The 20,372-nt window shown below is 35.2% G+C and overlaps 1 protein-coding gene across 7 annotated transcripts in view; it reads left to right on the forward strand.

Annotated features, from left to right (window-relative positions):
• SGO2 (shugoshin 2) overlaps positions 1 to 19,818 on the forward strand; it is a 69,560-nt gene extending 49,742 nt beyond the window's left edge. For all 7 annotated transcript variants that reach the window (XM_045480656.1, XM_045480650.1, XM_045480651.1 and 4 more), the window contains 4 exons: positions 3,781 to 3,905; positions 5,052 to 8,246; positions 9,213 to 9,363; positions 19,499 to 19,818. In XM_045480656.1, the coding sequence (XP_045336612.1) occupies positions 3,781 to 3,905; positions 5,052 to 8,246; positions 9,213 to 9,363; positions 19,499 to 19,514 (3,487 nt within the window). In that variant the 3' untranslated portion in view covers positions 19,515 to 19,818. The remainder of the gene's footprint in view (positions 1 to 3,780; positions 3,906 to 5,051; positions 8,247 to 9,212; positions 9,364 to 19,498) is intronic.
• The last annotated feature ends 554 nt before the right edge of the window (positions 19,819 to 20,372 follow it).

Below are 20,372 nucleotides of genomic sequence, written 5' to 3' on the forward strand. Positions count from 1 at the left end.
GGGGCAGAGAGAGAGGGAGACACAGAATCGGAAACAGGCTCCAGGCTCTGAGCCATCAGCCCACACAGCCTGACGCGGGGCTCGAACTCACGGACCGTGAGATCGTGACCTGGCTGAAGTCGGACGCTTAACCGACTGCGCCACCCAGGCGCCCCTTGATGGGTTTTGATAAGAGTTGTGCTGGCTTTGTAAAATGAAGAAATATTCCCTCTTCATTTTTTGAGTTTGTAAAACTGGTATCTCTCCATTAAGTGTTTGAAAGAATTAATAAGATAGGTAATTTGGATGTGAGTTTTTAATTTATTAATTTGATTTCTTAAATAAATATGGAGCTTTTCAGATTTTCTAGTTCTTTTTAAGTCAATTTAGAAAATGTTTGTCTTTCCAGAAAATCATCCATTTTATCTAGGCAGTCAAGTTTTTTGTTATAAAGTTGTTTATAAAATGCCCTTATTATACTTTTTTTAAAACGTTTTTAACATTTATTCATTTTGAGAGACAGAGCATGAGCGGGGGAGGGGCAGAGAGAGAGGGAGACACAGAATCTGAAGCAGGCTCCAGGCTCTGAGCTGTTAGCACAGAGCCTGACACGGGGCTCGAATTCACAAACCACGACATCGACATCGCGACCTGAGCCGAAGTCAGGTGCTTAACCAACTGAGCCACCCAGGCGCCCCGCCCTTATTAAACTTTTAATTGTCTGTGAGGTCTGTAGTGAGGTTCTTTCTCTCATCCCCATTATTGGTAATTTGTATCTCTCTTTTTTTTTTTTTTTAATTTATCAAGTTAGCTATAACGTTGTCAATTTTATTGATCCCTTAAAGACCCAGCTTCTGGTTTTTTAAATATTTCTTTTTAGTTTTTCTTCCATTTCATATTTCACTGGTGTCTGCCCCTTTATTTATTTATTTATTTATTTATTTATTTATTTATTTAAATGTATATTTATTTTTGGAGAGACAGAATCTGAGTGGGGGAGGGGCAGAGAGAGAGAGGGAGACACAGAATCCAAAGCAGCTCCAGTCTCTGAGCTGTCAGCACAGAGCCCCAATGCAGGGCTCCAACTCACAGACCACAAGATCACGACCTGAGCTGAAGTTGGATGCTTAACTGAGCCACCCTGGTGCCCCAAGTATCTGCTCTTTATTATTTCCTTTCTTCTACTTATTTTTTAAAATTGAGATATAATTCACATAACAAAGTTTTCCATAACTGGAAATACACCCTTTTAAAGTGTATAGTACAGTGGATTTGATTGATTGATTGATTGGTTGATTGATTGATTTAGAGAGCAAGCACAGGGGAGAGACAGAATCTTAAGCAAGCTCCACACTCCGCACAAAGCCTAACGTGGGGCTTGATCTCATGACTGGGAGATCGTAACCTGAGCCAAAATCAAGAGTTGGATGCTTAACCAACTGAGCCCCCAGGCGCCCCACAGGGTATTTTAATATATTCACAAAATTTGCAATCCTCACCACTGTGTAATTCCAGAATATTTTCATTACATCAGAAAGAAAGCCTGTATCCATCAACAGTCACTTCCCATTCTCCTCTTCTCCAGCCCCTGGCAACCACTAATCTGTTTTCTGTCTGTCTCTATGGATTTGCCCGTTTTGGACATTTCATATCAATGGAATCACACAATATGTGGCCTTTTGTGTCTGGCCTCCTTCACTTAGCATACTATTTTCAAGTTTCATCCATGTTGTAGCATGTATTAGTACTTCATTCATTTTTATGACAGAATAATTTTCAGTTGTTTGCATCTACCATATTTTGTTTACCCATTCATCAGTTAATGAACATTTGTGCTGTTGTTACTTTTTGGCTATTATGAGCAATGGTACTATGACTATTCATACAAAAGTTTTTGTGTGGACATAGTTTTCAGCTTAGGCCTGCAAGTAGAATTGCTGAGTCCTATAATAACTGTATGTTTAACTTTTGGAGGAACCACCAAACTGTTTGCCAAAGCTGCTGCATTGTTTTACATTTCTATCAGCAAAGTATTAGGAACCCAATTTCTTTACATCCTCACCAACACTTGTTATTACCAGTCCTTTTGATTACAGCCATTGTAGTGGGTATGAAGTGGTATTTCATTGTGGTTTTGATTTGGATTTCCCTAATGATTAATGATACTGAGAATATTTGCATAATGAGCATATTTTCATGATCATTTTATATCAGGATCATTCTGTCGGTTATCTTTTTCTCTTGAATTTGAATACTTTTTCCTGTTGTTTTATATTTTGAATAATATTGGATTGTATCCTGGATATTGTAAATCCTGTGTTGTAGAAAGTCTGGATTCAGGTGTTTTCCTCCAACAAGTTTGATGTTTTTATTTTAGGCAGTTACCTTGTCTGAAGTCAAATTTATTATTTCCCTGTGAGGGGCAACATAGGAAATCTCATTTCAGTTTGTTTATCCTTAGCGGGGTTGGTTGGAATCTTCTTCACATATTTGTGATTTATGGGTCAGCCAGAGATTGAGGGGGGGGGGGCAGTTTACACACAAAATTTGGCTTTCCCCTCTCTATCTCATCTGTTATTTCCCCCATCACACACATTTTGCAGCTGTCATAATTATCCCTAATTTTGACCTTAAATCAATAAGAATGTAGACTTCTAACTTTTTAAAAATGTGGCACTGGCTGAGGTTGTAAGCTCATCTTTTTTTAAGTGCTTTTTGTTTACTTTCCAGCTACTTCGGGTTGTTTTTAAAAATGTACATATTTTTAAAATGTTTATTTTTGAGAGAGAGAAAGAGAGGGAGGGGCAAAGAGTGGAAGACAGAGAATCCCAAGCAGGATCTGAGCTGACAAGCCCAAATCACGGCTTAAACTCACCAACTGTGAGATCATGACCTGAGCCAAGATGAAGAGTCAGACACTTAACTGACTGAGCCACCCAGGCACCCCATTTTTTAAAAATATTTTATCCAGAATTTATAGTCATTATGTTTGATAGAGTTGATTTAAAAATAGCTATTCAGCCATTACCAGAAGCAGAACCTCTCTCCTCTCTGTTTATTTTTGTTGACTTGTTTTTTCAAGTGGCATAGAAATTTCTTCCCAATGGCTATTCTATTTGTTGCTTTTAAATTTTTAACAAATATTTGTCAATATTTATTCTTATTATTGTCAATAATTTTAAAATATCTGTGATTTGTTTGGCATTCAAGGCAAAGTCTTTATTGTTGGAGGATATTAATCCTCATTCTTTGAACTCAAGGTCAGTTTATCAAATTATTTCTGTAGGTTACTGTCTTCCCTCCACCCCCAACTACATTTAACGAACTACTCTAGGAATATGGCTCTAGTTTACATGGATGCCTTTTGGAAACATAGCTAACTTTAGTTCACACATAACTTTACATACAATTGTACTTCTTTGAAACTAGAGAAAGAGTTTTGGGTATTCCATAAAATTAATTGTAAGAAAACAATAAATATTACATATGATTGAGTATTTGTAAGTATTTCTGAACTTTATTCATTTCATTAGTATTATCCTAAATGGCCAACCAGTGATTATATCAATTATTTCTTTTTGAGGCCACTGGGGCTCTGGGAGTAAGAAGCATTCCTGTTCTATACTATTAGGAACTATCTCTTGCCTACCTATAGTTGTCTTCATTGAACACAGAGAGATACCAGAGTGGGTTTATGGTTGGATCTTAAATAAATAGAATATAAAAAAGAACTATCCATGTAATTTTCTAAATAATGTTTATAAAATACAAAATTCTTCATTCATTTCCACTTGCCTTTAGGGTTCCACTAACTTCAAATGATGATGATGATGATGATAAAGAGAAAATACAATATGATGACAATATTATAGCAAAGACATCACCTGATATTCCCTTTTCAGTATCAACAAGACAATCTTTATCAAGTCAGTATAATTTGGAATTGTTATTTCTTAAAGAAAATAATCATCATATGTGTGGTTTAGATGATTCAGACATATTTCTTCTATTGCTATGCTTCCCAAAGACGAATATCAGTATTAATTTTGAATATCAGTATTAAAAGGTTACATTCATCGGATTTTTTTTCTTGAGGCCCAAGGTGTATATGCAGTTAATAAGTCCCTCTTATGTTATAGATATGCTAACTGCTACCATTTAAAACTGCTGGTGAAAAATTTAATTTTTAAGGAAACATGCTGACAAATGTCATATCCACAGTGGTCTAATACTGTTATTCTGCAAGCAATATTTAGAAATGAATCATCCTGAAGAGCTTTTCTTGGTATCTTACTAGCTTATGAATTGAAAGATACCATATATTTATTTAGTTTCATCTCTCCTTTTCATAGACAATAAAACTGGAGGTCTAGATAGATTTAGTGACTTTTTCAAGATCATAGTCAAAACAAAAACTTGAGCCTGGAAAATGGTTGAGCCAGAGAAAATGATGACACTTATGTTTTATTTATGTGGTTATTTCCAAAATAATAATCCTTCAGTGGAGTCTGGCTTATGTATTTGTCATAGATTTACAGATTGGATTATAGAACCATAGGTATATTTCATTTAGAACTTAGAATTGTTTTTCCTTTATAAAAATTGATGTGTATATATACACATAAATATTATATGTATATATACACATAAATTATATATACACATAAATTTTCACATAAATATTTATATAAATAATAGCTGCCTGCTGATAGCCTTTTCATAGTAATCCTTATCAGAGTTATCACTTTTATTTGGGTTCATTTGCTGGCCTCCTCCCATTTTAGAAATATATGTTAATGACTCTGTTATCAGCTATATTCCCCAGTACTGTTGGGGCCAAGATAGAGTGAATTCTAAGTATATATTTTCCATAGATACAAATGTAATGACTTATGAATACTCTGATCATTTCTACTTTATTTTCATTAGTGTAGATTCTTTATAGTATCTGAACAGAACATATTGTCAGAAATCCTCTCTGTGAAACAGTTTGATATTTAATCTAATTTGTTTAAAATAACAAATTCCTTGCCATTACTTATTTCTGAATTTTCTTTCCTCTTGTTTTATAGAAAATCATTTCCACTCAGACCAAAGTTCCAAGAATTCTCTAATGAGTGAGATTAGAAATGCCCAGTCAATCAGCCACAGAAAGGAGAAACCATCTCCTAGTAATATAACTGAAAGGAAAAAACGTGTATCATCTTGGGAATCAAATAATCCTTCTACTGACAGTCTTCATGTGATGGATTTAGATCAACAACAGATTTCAAGTCGAGAATTTAATTGGCATGAGATAAATGATTGTACTAATGAAACAAATATCAAAATGCAGAGAAACATACAGTGCCTTCCTGACTCATCTGAGTCTACAAGTGAACCAGCTGCAGAGTACATGAATCCATTTCAGGGTAGTGATGACTATCAATTGCAGAAAACTGTATATGATGCTGACATGGATTTAACTGCTGGTGAAGTAAGCAAAATTGTTACAGTTTCAACAGGCGCTAAAAATAGAAGTGATAAAAAATCAAATGATTGTGAAATAAAAACTTTCAGAAAAGTGAAAGATTCAAGTTCTGAAAAAAAGAGAGAAAGATCTAAGAGACAATTTAAAAATAGTTCAGATATTGATATTGAGGAAAAGATTGAAAATGGACCAGAAAAAAAATCAGTTGTCGTGGATGGCAAAGGGAATTCAGAAGATCCAAATTTTATTTTCAGTGCTGAGCAGCTGACTCAGTTGAACATACTGAAGGAAGTAACCCTTCATAATGGCTTTGATCAAGATGACAGAGAAAGTATACAGCATAATAAAAAAAAGAAGAGAATACATGTAACAAATGAACAAGAGGAAACCAACTCTTTCTCCCGAAGTTCAGATAAATTCCAGCAGGAGAGTAAATTTGATATGGGTCAGAGTTCTGTAGCTTATCATAAAAGTAAAGCTTCTAGACAGACATTTGTGATTCATAAGTTAGAAAAAGGTAACTTATTCCCAAACCAAAAAAATAATGAAACCACTTCTGAAAACCTAGAAGTCACAAGTGAATTTCAAACAGCCGATCTTTCCACCAAAGATAATGGAAGTTTATGTGATTATAAGACCCAGAATATGTCGTATTTGAAAAAGCATGTCACTGATAAGCAACCTACTCAGCAACATCAATCAAAAATAAATGAGAAGCTTAGGCAGAAAGTAAATCGGAGGACAGAAATAATTTCTGAATCAAACCAAGTATATGGGGATAGTGGTAAAGATGTGTATGGCCCAGAAAAAGGTAACTTTTCCTTCCAAACCCAAGAGGATAAAGAAACCATCTCTGGAAACCTAGAAGTTTCAGATGAGTTTCAAAAACCTGCTGTTTCCACCATTGGTAATGGAAACCTGTATGATTGTGAGATCCAAAATGTGTTGGATATGCAAAAGCAGATCACTAATGTGTACCCTGTTCAGCAAAATGAATCAAAAGTTAATAAGAATCTCAGGCAGAAAGTAAATCGGAAGACAGAAATAATTTCTGAAATGAATCATTTAGATAATGGCAAAAATGTGTATTGCCCAGAAAAGGGTAATTCTTTCTTCCTAACCCAGAAAGATAAAGAAATCATCCCCGAAAATCTAAAAGACCCAAGTGAGTTCCAAACACCTGCCCTTTCTACCAAAGATAGTAGAAAACTATACGATTATGAGGCTCAAAATGTTCTAGGAGTGAAAAAGCATGTCCATGATATGCAACCTACTTGTCAAAATGAATCAAAAATAGATAAGAAGCTTAGGCAAAAGGTGTGTCGGAAGACAGAAATAATTTCTGAAATCAACCAAGTATATGAGAATAATGACAAAGACATACATGACCCAGAAAAAGATAACTTACTTTCTCTAACCCAAAAGGAAAAAGAAACCATCCCTGAAAACCCAGAAGACTTAAATGAATTTCAGATAGCTGATCCTTCCACTGAAGGTAATAGGAACCTATGTCATGAGACTCAAAACATTTTGGGGGTGAAAAAACATGTTACCGATATGCCACTTGCAAAGCAAAATGAATCAAAAATAAATAAGAGGCTCAGACAGAAAGTAAATCGGAAGACAGAAATAATTTTAGAAATGAACCGAGTAAATGAGTTAAAAAAAAAAGGCGTGCATGACCCAGAAGAAGGTAACTTCTTTTCCCTATCCCAAACAGATAAAGAAACTATTTATGAAAACCTAGAAGTCACAAGTGAATTACAAACAGCTTATCTTTCCACACAAAATAATGGAAATTTGTATGATTATGAGACACAGAATGTGTTGGATTTGAAAAAGCATGTCACTGATACGCGACCTGCTCAACAGAATGAATCAAAAATAAATAAGAAACTTAGGCAGAAAGTAAATCAGAAGACAGAAATAATTTCTGAAAGGTGCCCCATATATGGGGATAATGATAAAGATGTGCATGATCAAGAAAGCTATATAAATGGTCTGGATTTTCAAGTAAATAAATCTAAACAAATACTTGAATGCCAAGGTATTATCAGTGGGTACTCTATGGAAATTGATAGCCATGAAAAGGAAAACTGTGATCAAATTTCAAATCTTTACAAACTAGTTAAAAAGCATAGGAAAGAATCATCAGGAAAGACAACGATTTTGGCCAAAGGTAAAAAACCTATTTTGCAGTTAGCAGATTCTTTACAGACATCTGTCTCAGAATCAGGTTTAAAATCTATTACTAATGAAGCAGATTCTGATCCTGGTAAGCAGCAGAATCCAAAGGAAAGAACTACAACTCTGAATGAAAAAAAGAAAAACATTCCCTTTGTGGAAGTGATAAAAGAAGGAGAGTGCCAGGTTAGAAAAGTTAACAAAACGGCATCTAAATCAAAGAAAAGGAAGATCTTCATCTATTCTTCTTCAGATAACCATGAAGTAATGCAAGTAATATCTGACACTGATCAGGGAATATCAGTTGAATCTGAACAGGCTAATGAGGAAAAAATTTTGGAAAATGAGAAAGTTGTCAAAATGAAGCCAGACTTTTACACAAAGGCATTTGAATCTTTGTCTCAGGTATATTCACCTAACATACAAGATTCTTCCTTTAACAGTGTTCCTGGGGATTCAGTACCTCTAAGTATTTCTTCTAGTAAAAATCTGATAATAAAAGAAAGTTTTGCCCTGGAGAGCTCACCAATCTTTCAAGTAACTGATGATGTACATGAGAAGATGAAAGGGATGAAATTCAAAGTCAACCAGAGAACACAAAAATCAGAAATAGGTAGGTCAAAAGCTGAAGTGATCAAGTTTTAAAAGTGTATTTTCTTTTTTCATTTAACCAGTAAAGTATGTCCTGATATTTTTATGGAGTTTAAAATAATATTTAACTGTGTAGCTGATCTATAGAAACAATATACAGTATTTGTTTTTGTGTGTGTGACTTATTTCACTTAGCATAATGCCTTCAAAATCCTTCTGTATTTTTTTTTTTTGGTATTGTTTCAAATGGTAGGATTTCCTCATTTTTTATGGGTGAAAAATATTCATAGCGTGTATATATATGTTCTATGCAAATAGAATATATATGTTCTATATATTTGTGTGTGTGTGCGTGTGTGTGTGTATACACACATATACATGCACACACCCAACTTCTTTATCCATTCATCCATCAATGGACATATCTTGGCTATTGTAAATAATGCCTCTATGAACATGGGGGTGCAGATATCTTCTCAAGTTTGAGAACACCAGGATTTTGGTGCATAAAGCTATTCCAGATAGAAGGAATATTGAAGCAGATGAAGTGCAAAAGTTTGAGTTGCAGGCCATTATAGAGGATTGGTGAGTCATCTTTCATCTCTATATTCCTCGTGGTGCCTTTCACAGAGTAAACAATCGATAACAAATGTTGAATGAATGTGCAGTAATTTGTATGATTCTGTGAATCAAGACTTGTGACTTGTGAAAAATTTTTATCAGCCTATATGTGGTTTCAGAATAAAATATAGTTTGATACTTTGCTTAAAATATTAAATCTCTTTTCCTCTCATTGCTGGAAAAAACACCTGATTTATAAGTAATTTCAGTGCTACTATTATAATATTTAAAATTACAACTTGATGATTAAGTTTAAAAATTTGCTGTCAGCTATTTGCAAACCACAAATATCCCATATCTATTTCTATATGGGAGATATCCCGTATCTCTCTCTCTATGCTTATAGTGAAAATAATATTCTTTTCAGGTGGTAGAACACTGCAGGACTTGACAAATACCAGTTTTATTTCAAATAACACTGCTAACGCTGAAAATAAGTCAGAAAATCCATCTTTAGAGCTACCAAGCCGAAGAAGAAGGTGTACTCCTCTCTATTTAAAAGAGCCAAATCTCAAAAGGTAAGTATTTCAGTGATATTAAAGTGATTTCAGTATGATAATATAAAATATATGCTTTAAAAGAAATTCCTGCCCGAATTGTATTTGAACACTTCTGAATATCAGTAGATTTTTGATATATAACAACCACATTAATGATCTAGATGAGATTTGAAGAAATATCTTCTTTTATTCTTTGAACAGGCTTTGTAAAAAACTGCTGTCTATGATTTGCATAGCACTATTTCCATGTCTGTTATCTTCATTAGTTTTCTACCTTGTACCCTATAAAAATTGAAAGTGGCTTGGGGCGCCTGGGTGGCGCAGTCGGTTAAGCGTCCGACTTCAGCCAGGTCACGATCTCACGGTCCGTGAGTTCGAGCCCCGCGTCAGGCTCTGGGCTGATGGCTCAGAGCCTGGAGCCTGTTTCCGATTCTGTGTCTCCCTCTCTCTCTGCCCCTCCCCCGTTCATGCTCTGTCTCTCTCTGTCCCAAAAATAAATAAACGTTGAAAAAAAAAATTAAAAAAAAAAAAATTGAAAGTGGCTTTATTTGTTCTTTGGCCTTAAAGACTAATAGTCTTCTTTCTTTTTAAAAATGTCAAATTTCCCCAACAAAGAGAACATAGTACTCCTCCTATTTATACATCACTCAGCTTCAATAGTTATCAATATTTTGCCTTATTTATTTCGTCTGTCCTTTTTTGTTGTAGTATTTTTTTTTTAATGTTTTTATTTGTTTTTGAGAGAGAGGGAGAACGAGTGAGCACAAGTTGGGGCAGAGAGAGAGGGAGACACAGAATCCAAAGTGGGCTCCAGGCTCTGAGCTGTCAGCACAGAGCCCAATGTAGGGCTCGAGCCATGAGATCATGACCTGAGCTGAAGTTGGATGCTTAACCAACTGAGACACCCAGGCACCCCTGTTGTAGTATTTTTAAAGCAAATCCCTAATATTGGGTCATTTATTCCAAAAGCACTTCTATATATATCTCTCTTAAAAAAAGGAACTTCTTAACAAACTTCTTAACAAAACTAGAAAACCATGATCACATCAATTATCAACATGAATTATCAACAATCTCCTACTGTCATCTAATTACCAATCCCTATTCAAATTCCCTTAATTATCTCAAAAAATGTCCAAATGCCTTTTACATGTATTTTATTGAAAATCTCACTTAAAATTTTTTTTTAAATGTTTGTTTATTTTGGAGAGAGAGAGAATGAACAGGGGAGGGGCAGAGAGAGAGGGAGAGAGAATCCCAAGCAGACTCTGCGCTCTCAGCACAGAGCCTGATGTGGGGCTCAAACTCAACAAACTGTGAGATCATGACCTGAGCCAAAATCAAGTCTGACGCTTAACCAACTGAACCATCCAGGCGCCCCTCATTTTTTTTAAAAGGGTAAATGAAGTAGCTTGTTTTGCAGAACCTGATCATATTTGGGATCATATTTTCAAAAAGAGAAAAGTATTCTTAAGTGTTCTTGTCCTTTGCATTGTTTCAATGTTTGCTTCTTTTATAAATGAAAACTGTTGATGGTTCTGACAGGTATTTTAAGACAACCAGCACATGGTAGCAATACAAAGGAGTTATGGTAGAAGAGAAACAAAAGTGAAATAAAGGATCAAAGCGTTTTTTAAATAAAACGACTTTATCGAGTTATATTTCACATACCATCCATATCAACATTTAAAGCGTATACTTCAGGGCTACCTGGGTGGCTCAGTTGGTTAAGCGTCTGCCTCTCGATCTCACAGTTTGTGGGATCCAGCCCCATGTCTGGCTTTGTGTTGATAGCACAGAGCCTGCTTGGTATTCTCTCTCTCCCTCTCTCTCTGCCCCTCCCCAATGCTCATGTGCGCTCTCCCTCTCTTTCTCGAAATAAATAAACTTTAAAAAAAGTATATACATAAGTGTTTTTTTAGTATATTCACAGATATGCATACCATTACCACAATTTTAGAACATTTCTTCATCTCAAAAAGAAACCCATGCCATTACCCAATATCCCCATACCCCCCAGCCCTAGATGACCATTCACCTACTTCCTATCTCAGTAGATTTACCTCTTATGAATATTTCATATGAATGGAATCATAATATGTGGTCTTTGTGACTGGCTTCTTACATTTGGCATAATGTTTTCAGGTTTTATCCATTGTCATAGCATGTATCAGTATTTCATTTCTTTTTAGGACTGAATAATAATCTATCAGATAATAACACATTTTATTTATTCACTTGTCTCTTGATGGACATTTGTTTGTTTCCATCTTTTGGTTATTATGAATAATCCTGCTATAAAGATCATTTGCAAGTTTTTGTGTCTACATATGTTTTGGTTTCTCTTGGGTATATGCCTAGTTATGGAATTCCTGGGTCATATGATAACTCTGTTTAATCATTTGAGGACTGCTGACTGTTTTGCAAAGCTGCTGCACCATTTTATTCACATTATCACCAGCGATGTATGAGGATTCTGATTTCTCAATTTCCTTGCCTGCACACTTGTTATTTGTTTTTTGATGATTCTAACCATAATAATGAGTGTAAAGTAGTGGCATGTAATAGTTTTGATTTGTATTTCTCTGATGAATAATGATGTTGGGCATCTTTTCATGTGTTTATTGGCCATTTGTATATCTTCTTCAAAGAAAAATGTATTCAGATCTTTCTCCCTTTTTTCAATTGGGTTATCTTTTTTGTTACTGAGTTGCAAGTTACACTTTTTTATTTTGAACTAATTTTAGGTTTATCAAAGAGTTATAAAAATAGCGTAGAGGTTCCTCACCCAGCTTTGCTTAATTTTAACACAGTACAATGATCTAAATTAGAAAATTAGCATTGGTAAATTATTGTCAACTGTAAACGATAGCTGTCCATTATCATCCTTTGCTGTTTTAGAATCCAGGATCTTACCTTGCATGTAGTTGTTGTTTTTCCTTAGCCTCCTCCAGCCTATGACAGTTCCTTATTCCTTCCTTTTCCTTTTATGACTTTGACAATTTGAAGACTAGTGGTCAGTTATTTTGTAGAATATCCTTAGTTTGGTTTGTCTTTTGTTTTCTCATGATTACAATGCAGTTTTGCATTTTGGACAAGAATTCTGCAGAAATGGTGTGTCCTCATTGCATCATATGAAGGGGGTTCATCGTGTCAGTTTGTCTCCGTAATGTTAACCTTGATCACTTGATTGAGGAGGTGTCTGCTGGGTTGTTGGTTTGTTTTTTTTTTTTTTTTTCCACTATAAAGTTACTATCTTTTCCTTTGTAGGTGATGAACATTGGAGAAGTTGCTTTGAATCTGTGCATCCTGTTTTTCCTCAAACTTTCACCCACTAATTTTAGCATCCATTGATGGATCTTGCCTACAACAGTTCTATTTCTTCCTAATAGTGGTTTTCTGTCTCCCTCTTTCCTTCTACATTTATTGGAATTCTGTAAGGAAAAGCTGTTCTTTCTCCCTCATTTATTTATATCGCTGTTGACTCATGGATGCTTATTCTGTAAGTTAAAATCTAATACTATCAATAGTTATTTTATTGCTCAGATAATTCCAGCTTGGCTATTAGGATTTCCTTTATGGTGGCTTCCTTCTGTGTTCTTTTAACAAGACCATACTATATTTTGAGCGCTTCCTTACTTTCTGACACAAGATGTTCGAGGGTCATCTTAGTGTTTTTCCTACCCCAACTCCCAAATCAGACACGTTTTCAAAGATCCTGTTTCCTTTGATTGAAGAATTTTATTTAGAAACCATGATCTGGGCACTAGGTACTTTTAATATTTATATTGTGTTGCATTAGTTGGCTATATTACTGCATAACAGTGTTACCATAAACCTAGTAGCCTAAAACAGCATACATTTATTACTCTCAGTTTCTGTGGACCAGGAAGCTGGACTGGCTTAATTGGGTGCTCTACTTAATGTCTCACAAAGCTGTAATTAAGATGTTTTCCAAGATGGTTCTCATCTGGAAGCTCCACTGTGGGAGAATCTGCTTTCAAGATCACACAGATTGTTGGCAAAATTTATTTCCTTGTAGTTATGGAACAGAGGGCCCCAGCTTCATGCTGTTGGCTGGAGGCTGTCCTCAACTCCTAGAGGCCACTCTCAGCTCCTTGCCGAATGGCCTCCCAAAATGGTTCCTTATTTCAAAGCTAACTAGAGTCTGTAGAGCAAATCCTTTAGCAAACAGAGTATTATATGGTGAAATGTCATCTTAGAAGTGAGACATCCTATCACCTTTGCCATATTGGTTAAATGCGAGTCACAGTTCCTTAAAGAGAAGGAGTTAACCCAAGGGCATGAACATCATTATGAGTGTGTTGGGAGGGATCTTCTTAGAGGCTGGTTACCACAGGGGTCATTGCTGTTAGGCCCTCTCAGCAGACAGAGCTAGGAAATGTATGTATGTATGCTAATCCCTACGTATACACACTTTCATATTTTTCTATTTGTATATGTAGTAAAAACAATGAGTTTATATTAATATCTCTGATTCCAGTTCAACACCACAGGGTTCATTTTAGCTTTGCTTATTCATGATTTCTTCATCAGCAAGAAGCATGGCTTTCATTATCTATAATACATTTCCTTATTTGTTCATTTGTAGCATACACATAAAGTAGTTTCAGAATTGCTGACTCCTATCCCTGTGAGAAACATATTTACTAACTAGATTATAACACTTAGATTTGGTTCTTTTTGTCATGGTTTAGTTCTTTTCCTTACCATAACCCCTTTCCAAAGTAGTTATGTTATCCACTTGTAATTTATTTAGGTACATTTGTTATTGTTGGTATTCCATTTTCTTCTGTTTCTTGGTAGGTTTTGTTGTTTACTTGGAGGTATGTGAAATATTTGGTTTATACAAATCAAAGCTATTCAAAATGTGTATGCAGAAGTGTGCCTTGGTGGCTCAGGTGGTTGAGTATAAACCAGAATAAATGAATGGATATAAAAAAAGAGAGAAAAAAATGGTATATGCAGAGAATGTCAACTACTTTATCTCATCTACCCTATTCCCATTACCCTCTCTTTCTATCCTATTTTTTCTATACGCCTCCTCCTAGAGGTAACCAGTTTCTCTAGTTTCTGGCTTATCCTTCCTAAAGAAATATAGATCCATTTATATTCCCCTTTTTCTTACATAAAGGTAGCATACTATAGCTACTCTGTTGGGCTTTGCTGTTTTTCATTTAACAGTGTATTCTGAAAATCATTCCCTGTCAATTTGTAGAGATTTTCCTTATCCTTTTTTTACAACTGTATAACACTTAATTGTGTATAGATATACTATAGTCATGCAATAACATTCCTTTATAGCACATTTAGGTTGTTTTCAATATTTTGCCATTATAAGTAATACTACATTGAATAATCTGTGCATATATCTTTTCATATTGTTGGAAGTGTATCTTCAAGGTAAATTCCTAAAAGTGGGATTGCAGGGGTGAAAAATGAACACATGTAGTTTTGTTAGGTCTTGCCACACTTCCTTCCAGAAGCTAGTACCAATTTGCATTACCAGCTGCAGCCTATGGCACTGTGGCCCCACATTGTAATCATATGTAATATATTGTCATATTTAAAAATTTTTGCCACTCTGATAAGCGAGAAATGGTATCTTAGTGTTGTTTTATTTGCCTTTCTCTATAAGTGAATTTAAATGCTTTTCGGGGCACCTGGGTGGCTTGGTCGGTTAAGCGTCCGACTTCGGCTCAGGTCATGATCTCACGGTCCGTGGGTTCGAGCCCCGCATCGGGCTCTGTGCCGACAGCTCAGAGCCTGGAGCCTGTTTCGGATTCTGTGTCTCCCTCTCTGTGACCCTCCCCCGTTCATGCTCTGTCTCTCTCTGTCTCAAAAATAAATAAACGTTAAAAAAAAAAATTTTTTTTTTAAATAAATGCTTTTCTTATGCTTGGGGGTCATTATATAATCTTTTAGTCTGTTCATAACTTTTTTGTTTTTTTAATTGTGTTTCTGGTCTTTTGTCCCTCAGTTATTAAGAATTCTTTATGTATTAGGGATATTAGCCCTTGTAGTATGTGTAGCCAGTATTTTTTTTAGTTTATCATTTATTTTTTTACTTTATATTTTTAATCATGTAAACATTTTAAATTTTTATATAGTCATTTTTGTCAATCTTTTCTTTCATTCTTTTTGAATTTTAAGTCATAGTTAGAAAGTCTTTCCCTCTACCATGATTAAAGGGGACTTCATCCATATTTTCTTCTAGTATTTATATTGTTTCATTTCTTACATAAAACCCTAGTCCATTTAGAATTTGTTTTCTAGCATGAGATGTAAGATATGGATCTAATTTTGTCTTTTTTCTGAAGGCTACCCATCTGTACTGGCACCATTCACTTATTAAAAAATACATCCTTATCCCTAAAGATTTGAGATGTCAAACATGTCACATTTTAAATTTCTGTATGTATTTGATGGGGGTCTAATGCTGGACTTTTTATTCTACTGCAGTGATCTACCTGTCTACTATAGAGGCTTTATATGATGTTTTAATGTCTGGTAAGGCTACTGCCTTCTCATAGTTTTTCATTGTTTCCTTGGGTGTTATTACATGCTTATTTTTACATAAAACTTTAGACTTTAGTATTTGCTTGGCAAGCTCAGGGTTTCTCAACCTCAGCACTATTGACATTTTGAGCTAGATATTTCTTTGTTGTGGGAGGCTGTTCTGTATACTGTAAGATATTTAGCAGTATCCCTGCCTTCCACCCAGTAAATGTCAGTAGTACCCGTCCATTTAAATTAATCAAAAATATTTCTACATGTTGCAAAATGTCACCTAGGGAGCAAAATTGTCCTGAGTTAAAAACGATTGATCTGGCTTGCTGGTATTTTTATTGGGATTGCATTGAATTTCTACCTTAATTTAGGGAGAACTCAATCTTTGTATTGAGTTGTGCTGTGTAAGAACATATGTCTTTTCTATTTATTCAAGTCTTGTATAACCTTTAGAAGTGTTTAAAAATGTTCCTCATACAGGTTTTACACATTTCTTGTTAAGTTGATTTGTAGGTAGTCTTCTTTGTTGCTATTATAAATGGACATATAACTTAGACATATATAATCATGCTCAGTATTTATTGTTTGTGAGTATTGCTTGTCTTTCATACTCTGTGTAAGTTTATAACTTGCTACTTAACTAAATTTCTTTTATTCTCTATCCCATTGATTCTCTCAAGTAAAACTCAGTTGAAGAGGAATACTTGAGGAGTACTATGAAATCATCTGAGAATAGAGTTAATTTTACTTCTTTACCCATTCATATGCCTCTGATTGATTTCTCTTCTTTAATGGCATTGGCTAATACCTCAAGTATAGTTTGACATAGTAACAGGAATAGTGGGCATTCTTGCTTGTTCCTGACTTGAGTGGAAATACCTCTGTTGTCTCTCCATTAAATGAGATAATGGCTTTAGGATGAAGGTGTATATATATATATATATATATATATATATATATATATATATATAATTTATGATATTAAGAAAAGGTCCCTCAATGTCTACTGAATGTTTTAGTCATGGGTGAGTGTTGCATTGTGTCAAGGACTTTTTCAGTATCTATGAAAAAATAGTATGCTTTATTTCCTTAGATTTATTAACATGGTATATGATAATAGGTTTTCTAATATTGAACCAAACTTGCATTCCTGGAATAAATCTCACTTGGTCATGGTATATGTTTTTCATAATGTGGTATTGGATTTGCTTTTGTAACTGTGCTGTGAGTACTTGAAAAAGAATATGTATTCTCTATTATAAGAGTATAGAGTTTGATGTATATTCGTTTGATGTATATTCGTTAAGATTTACCCCTACATTGCTTAGATTTTCTATCTCCTCACTTATTCAATGCTTTGGGACTTAAAAGATAAAGACTTTAAAAAATGTATTTGTATTACCTTCATGATAACTTCTGCCTCGCCTGTCCTCAACGCTTATGATGATCACTCCATAATACATTGAAGCAGTTTCATTCAGGATCTGTTCTCACTGGGAGCCTATCAGAAGCTGTGATATATACCTGCTGGATGCCATGCCCAATCCAAAAAGAAAATAAAAGGCAGCTGGGTTGTCATCATTCTTAGTATTTATACTAAATGTTTATTGTGATATTTGCTTTTAAAACACTTACCACCTAAACCATTAACCAAATAATCTGTATGCCCAGTACATCTAAATTAAAATAGAATACTATTTCATTACAGCATTTTGCTATATTTAGAATAGGTAACTCTTTTGAAAGAATTATTAAATTCTATCTAATTACCCACGGCAGTGGTATCATTGGCTCTGGAGAGGAGTGCAAAGGAGAGAAAGAGACCTACTTTATATCTACCATTTATACTTTGTAATTTGGCCCCGTGCATGTACATCTTATCTAAAAAATATATATAATGTAAAGAATAAATACAACTCTACTTCTTATAATATGACCAACCAGGTGCATGGTCAACCTAAAAATAAAATTACTAGGTAAAATATTAAAAAAACAAACAAACAAACAAACAAAACCCTTGAACAAATCTGTTAGCTAGAAGAAAAGAAAGTTCATATCAGAAACTAAATGAGAGCAGGAACCCAGAGAGGTAGGTGGACTCTGAAACTGGCTTTTGCCCAAAGGCATTTCTCTAATTAAATGAACCTAAGTGTTGGATTCACATAGCCTTATGGGGCTGAGGACAGTGAGGACAGAAGGCATATCCTCAGGTTTAGTTAAAATGAAGAGTCTAATAGTAGATCACCTTCAATAAAGTTAAGCTACTCTCAGTAGGAGAGCAAACTAAAAACAACCTTACCACCAGCTTTTTTAAGCCCCAGGAAATAACTCTGGTACTGAGCTGAGGAGAAAAAAAATCTTCTGAGAATTTGTAACCAAAATCAAACTCTCCTGCATTGCAGCTGGAATTCACAGTATCTGGAAGTCACAGAAAACCTCAAGCTGAGGATTTAGTATTAGTCAATGACTTGTAGTGCCCCCTTTGTCTGTCAGAAGCAAATATAAATATTTTCTAGGGCTCTCCTTCATCTCAGTCATCAACAAATTTCCACAGATAAAGTTCTGAGGGAAATGAGCAGTTACCTCATAGTAAACCCTACACATGCAAGGGAACAAGGTGCCAGCAGAAGCAACTGATAGCAGGATTAGATACAGAATATAAAATAAGACTGTTTAATGTTTCAGTGAAGGAGAGACTTGGAAATGAATAAAGGTGTTGAAAAAAAAAACAAGTTAACTAAAGAAGAACAAGCAGGAGATAAACACAGTTCAGGGTAGTGGTTACTTCTTGGGGGACGACGGGGATGTGATCAGAAAGGGGCACACTGGAAGCTTCTGAGGTGTGGTAACATTTCAGTTCTTAACCTGGGTGGTAGGTACATCAACATTTATTTGATTGTTTTTAAGTTATACGTTTTCGGGGCGCCTGGGTGGCGCAGTCGGTTAAGCGTCCGACTTCAGCCAGGTCACGATCTCGCGGTCTGTGAGTTTGAGCCCCGCGTCGGGCTCTGGGCTGATGGCTCAGAGCCTGGAGCCTGTTTCCGATTCTGTGTCTCCCTCTCTCTCTGCCCCTCCCCCGTTCATGCTCTGTCTCTCTCTGTCCCAAAAATAAATAAACGTTGAAAAAAAAAAAATTAAAAAAAAAAAAAGTTATACGTTTTCATATTCTCTTTTATGTATGCCAAAGTTAATAATAAAAAATAAATATATAGTAAAGTATGTAATGTGTAAAATCTAAGCTAGTCAATTTTTCTTAACCCCTATTTTATAATTCCCACAATAGGGGCGCCTGGGTGGCGCAGTCGGTTAAGCGTCCGACTTCAGCCAGGTCACGATCTCGCGGTCCGTGAGTTCGAGCCCCGCGTCAGGCTCTGGGCTGATGGCTCAGAGCCTGGAGCCTGTTTCCGATTCTGTGTCTCCCTCTCTCTCTGCCCCTCCCCCGTTCATGCTTTGTCTCTGTCCCAAAAATAAATAAACGTTGAAAAAAAAAAAATTTATAATTCCCACAATCGTAGAGTATTCAAATTATATGATGCAGCCATTTTTTTCTCCATGCTTCACAGCAAAAGTATTAGCTTTGTGTTGTTAGTATTGTTTATCTTCCTCTTTTTCTACTTTGCAGGAAGATGAGAAGATGACGTGAATTTATGGAATCTGGGTTTTTTTTGAATTCTCAAACCATAACAAGTCAAAACAAGGATCAAGAAGATGAAATGCATGATGAAAGCTTTTTTTACCCCTACCTTTTCATGAGTGTTAATTTATTCATTCTTATGTTTAGATGTATGTGCATAAAGTATCTATTTTGTAATGTTCAACTTCTATAATCATCTTGGTCAGCCTATAACTTATCTTCCTGTTGGTGTAAGCATCTTTCAACCGAACAGCCATTAACTAAGCAAAAGCTGTTAACCTTTTAGCCAAATAAAATGTGTTGTGAAATATTTTTTCATTGGTTATCTTGTTGCTTACCAAGCTATCTTGTTTTGTTTTTAAACCATCCAATATATGTGAACACACAGAAGATTTTAAAAGTTGCCTTCTGCCCTGGCCAGTTTTCTGTCACGCTTCATTCTTATACTTTCAGAATTACCTGTTAGGTGTTGATTTCTGAATTATTTCCATTATATGTAATCTGATGACTTGGCTGAGGGGCTTAACCTTTCAGGTTCTTTTAAATTTGGTTTTTATAACTTTCGTTTCTTTTTATTTTATTTTATTTTATTTTATTTTATTTTATTTTATTTTATTTTATTTTTTAGAGAGACAGCACGAGCTGGGGAGAGGGACAGAAGAGGAGAGAGAGAAAGAGAAAAAAATCTTAAGCAGACTCCACACTCAGCATAGAGCCCAACATGGGGCTCAATCCCACAACCCTGGCTGGGATCATGACCTGAGCTGAAATCAAAAGTCAGGTGCTCAACTTACTGAGCCACCCAGGTGCCCCTTATAACTTTATTTTAAAGATTGCTTACTACACCAGTAGTACAAAGTAA

The sequence above is a fragment of the Leopardus geoffroyi genome, chromosome C1 (genome assembly GCF_018350155.1).
Source record: "Leopardus geoffroyi isolate Oge1 chromosome C1, O.geoffroyi_Oge1_pat1.0, whole genome shotgun sequence".
In the NCBI taxonomy this organism is placed as follows: Eukaryota; Metazoa; Chordata; class Mammalia; order Carnivora; family Felidae; genus Leopardus; species Leopardus geoffroyi.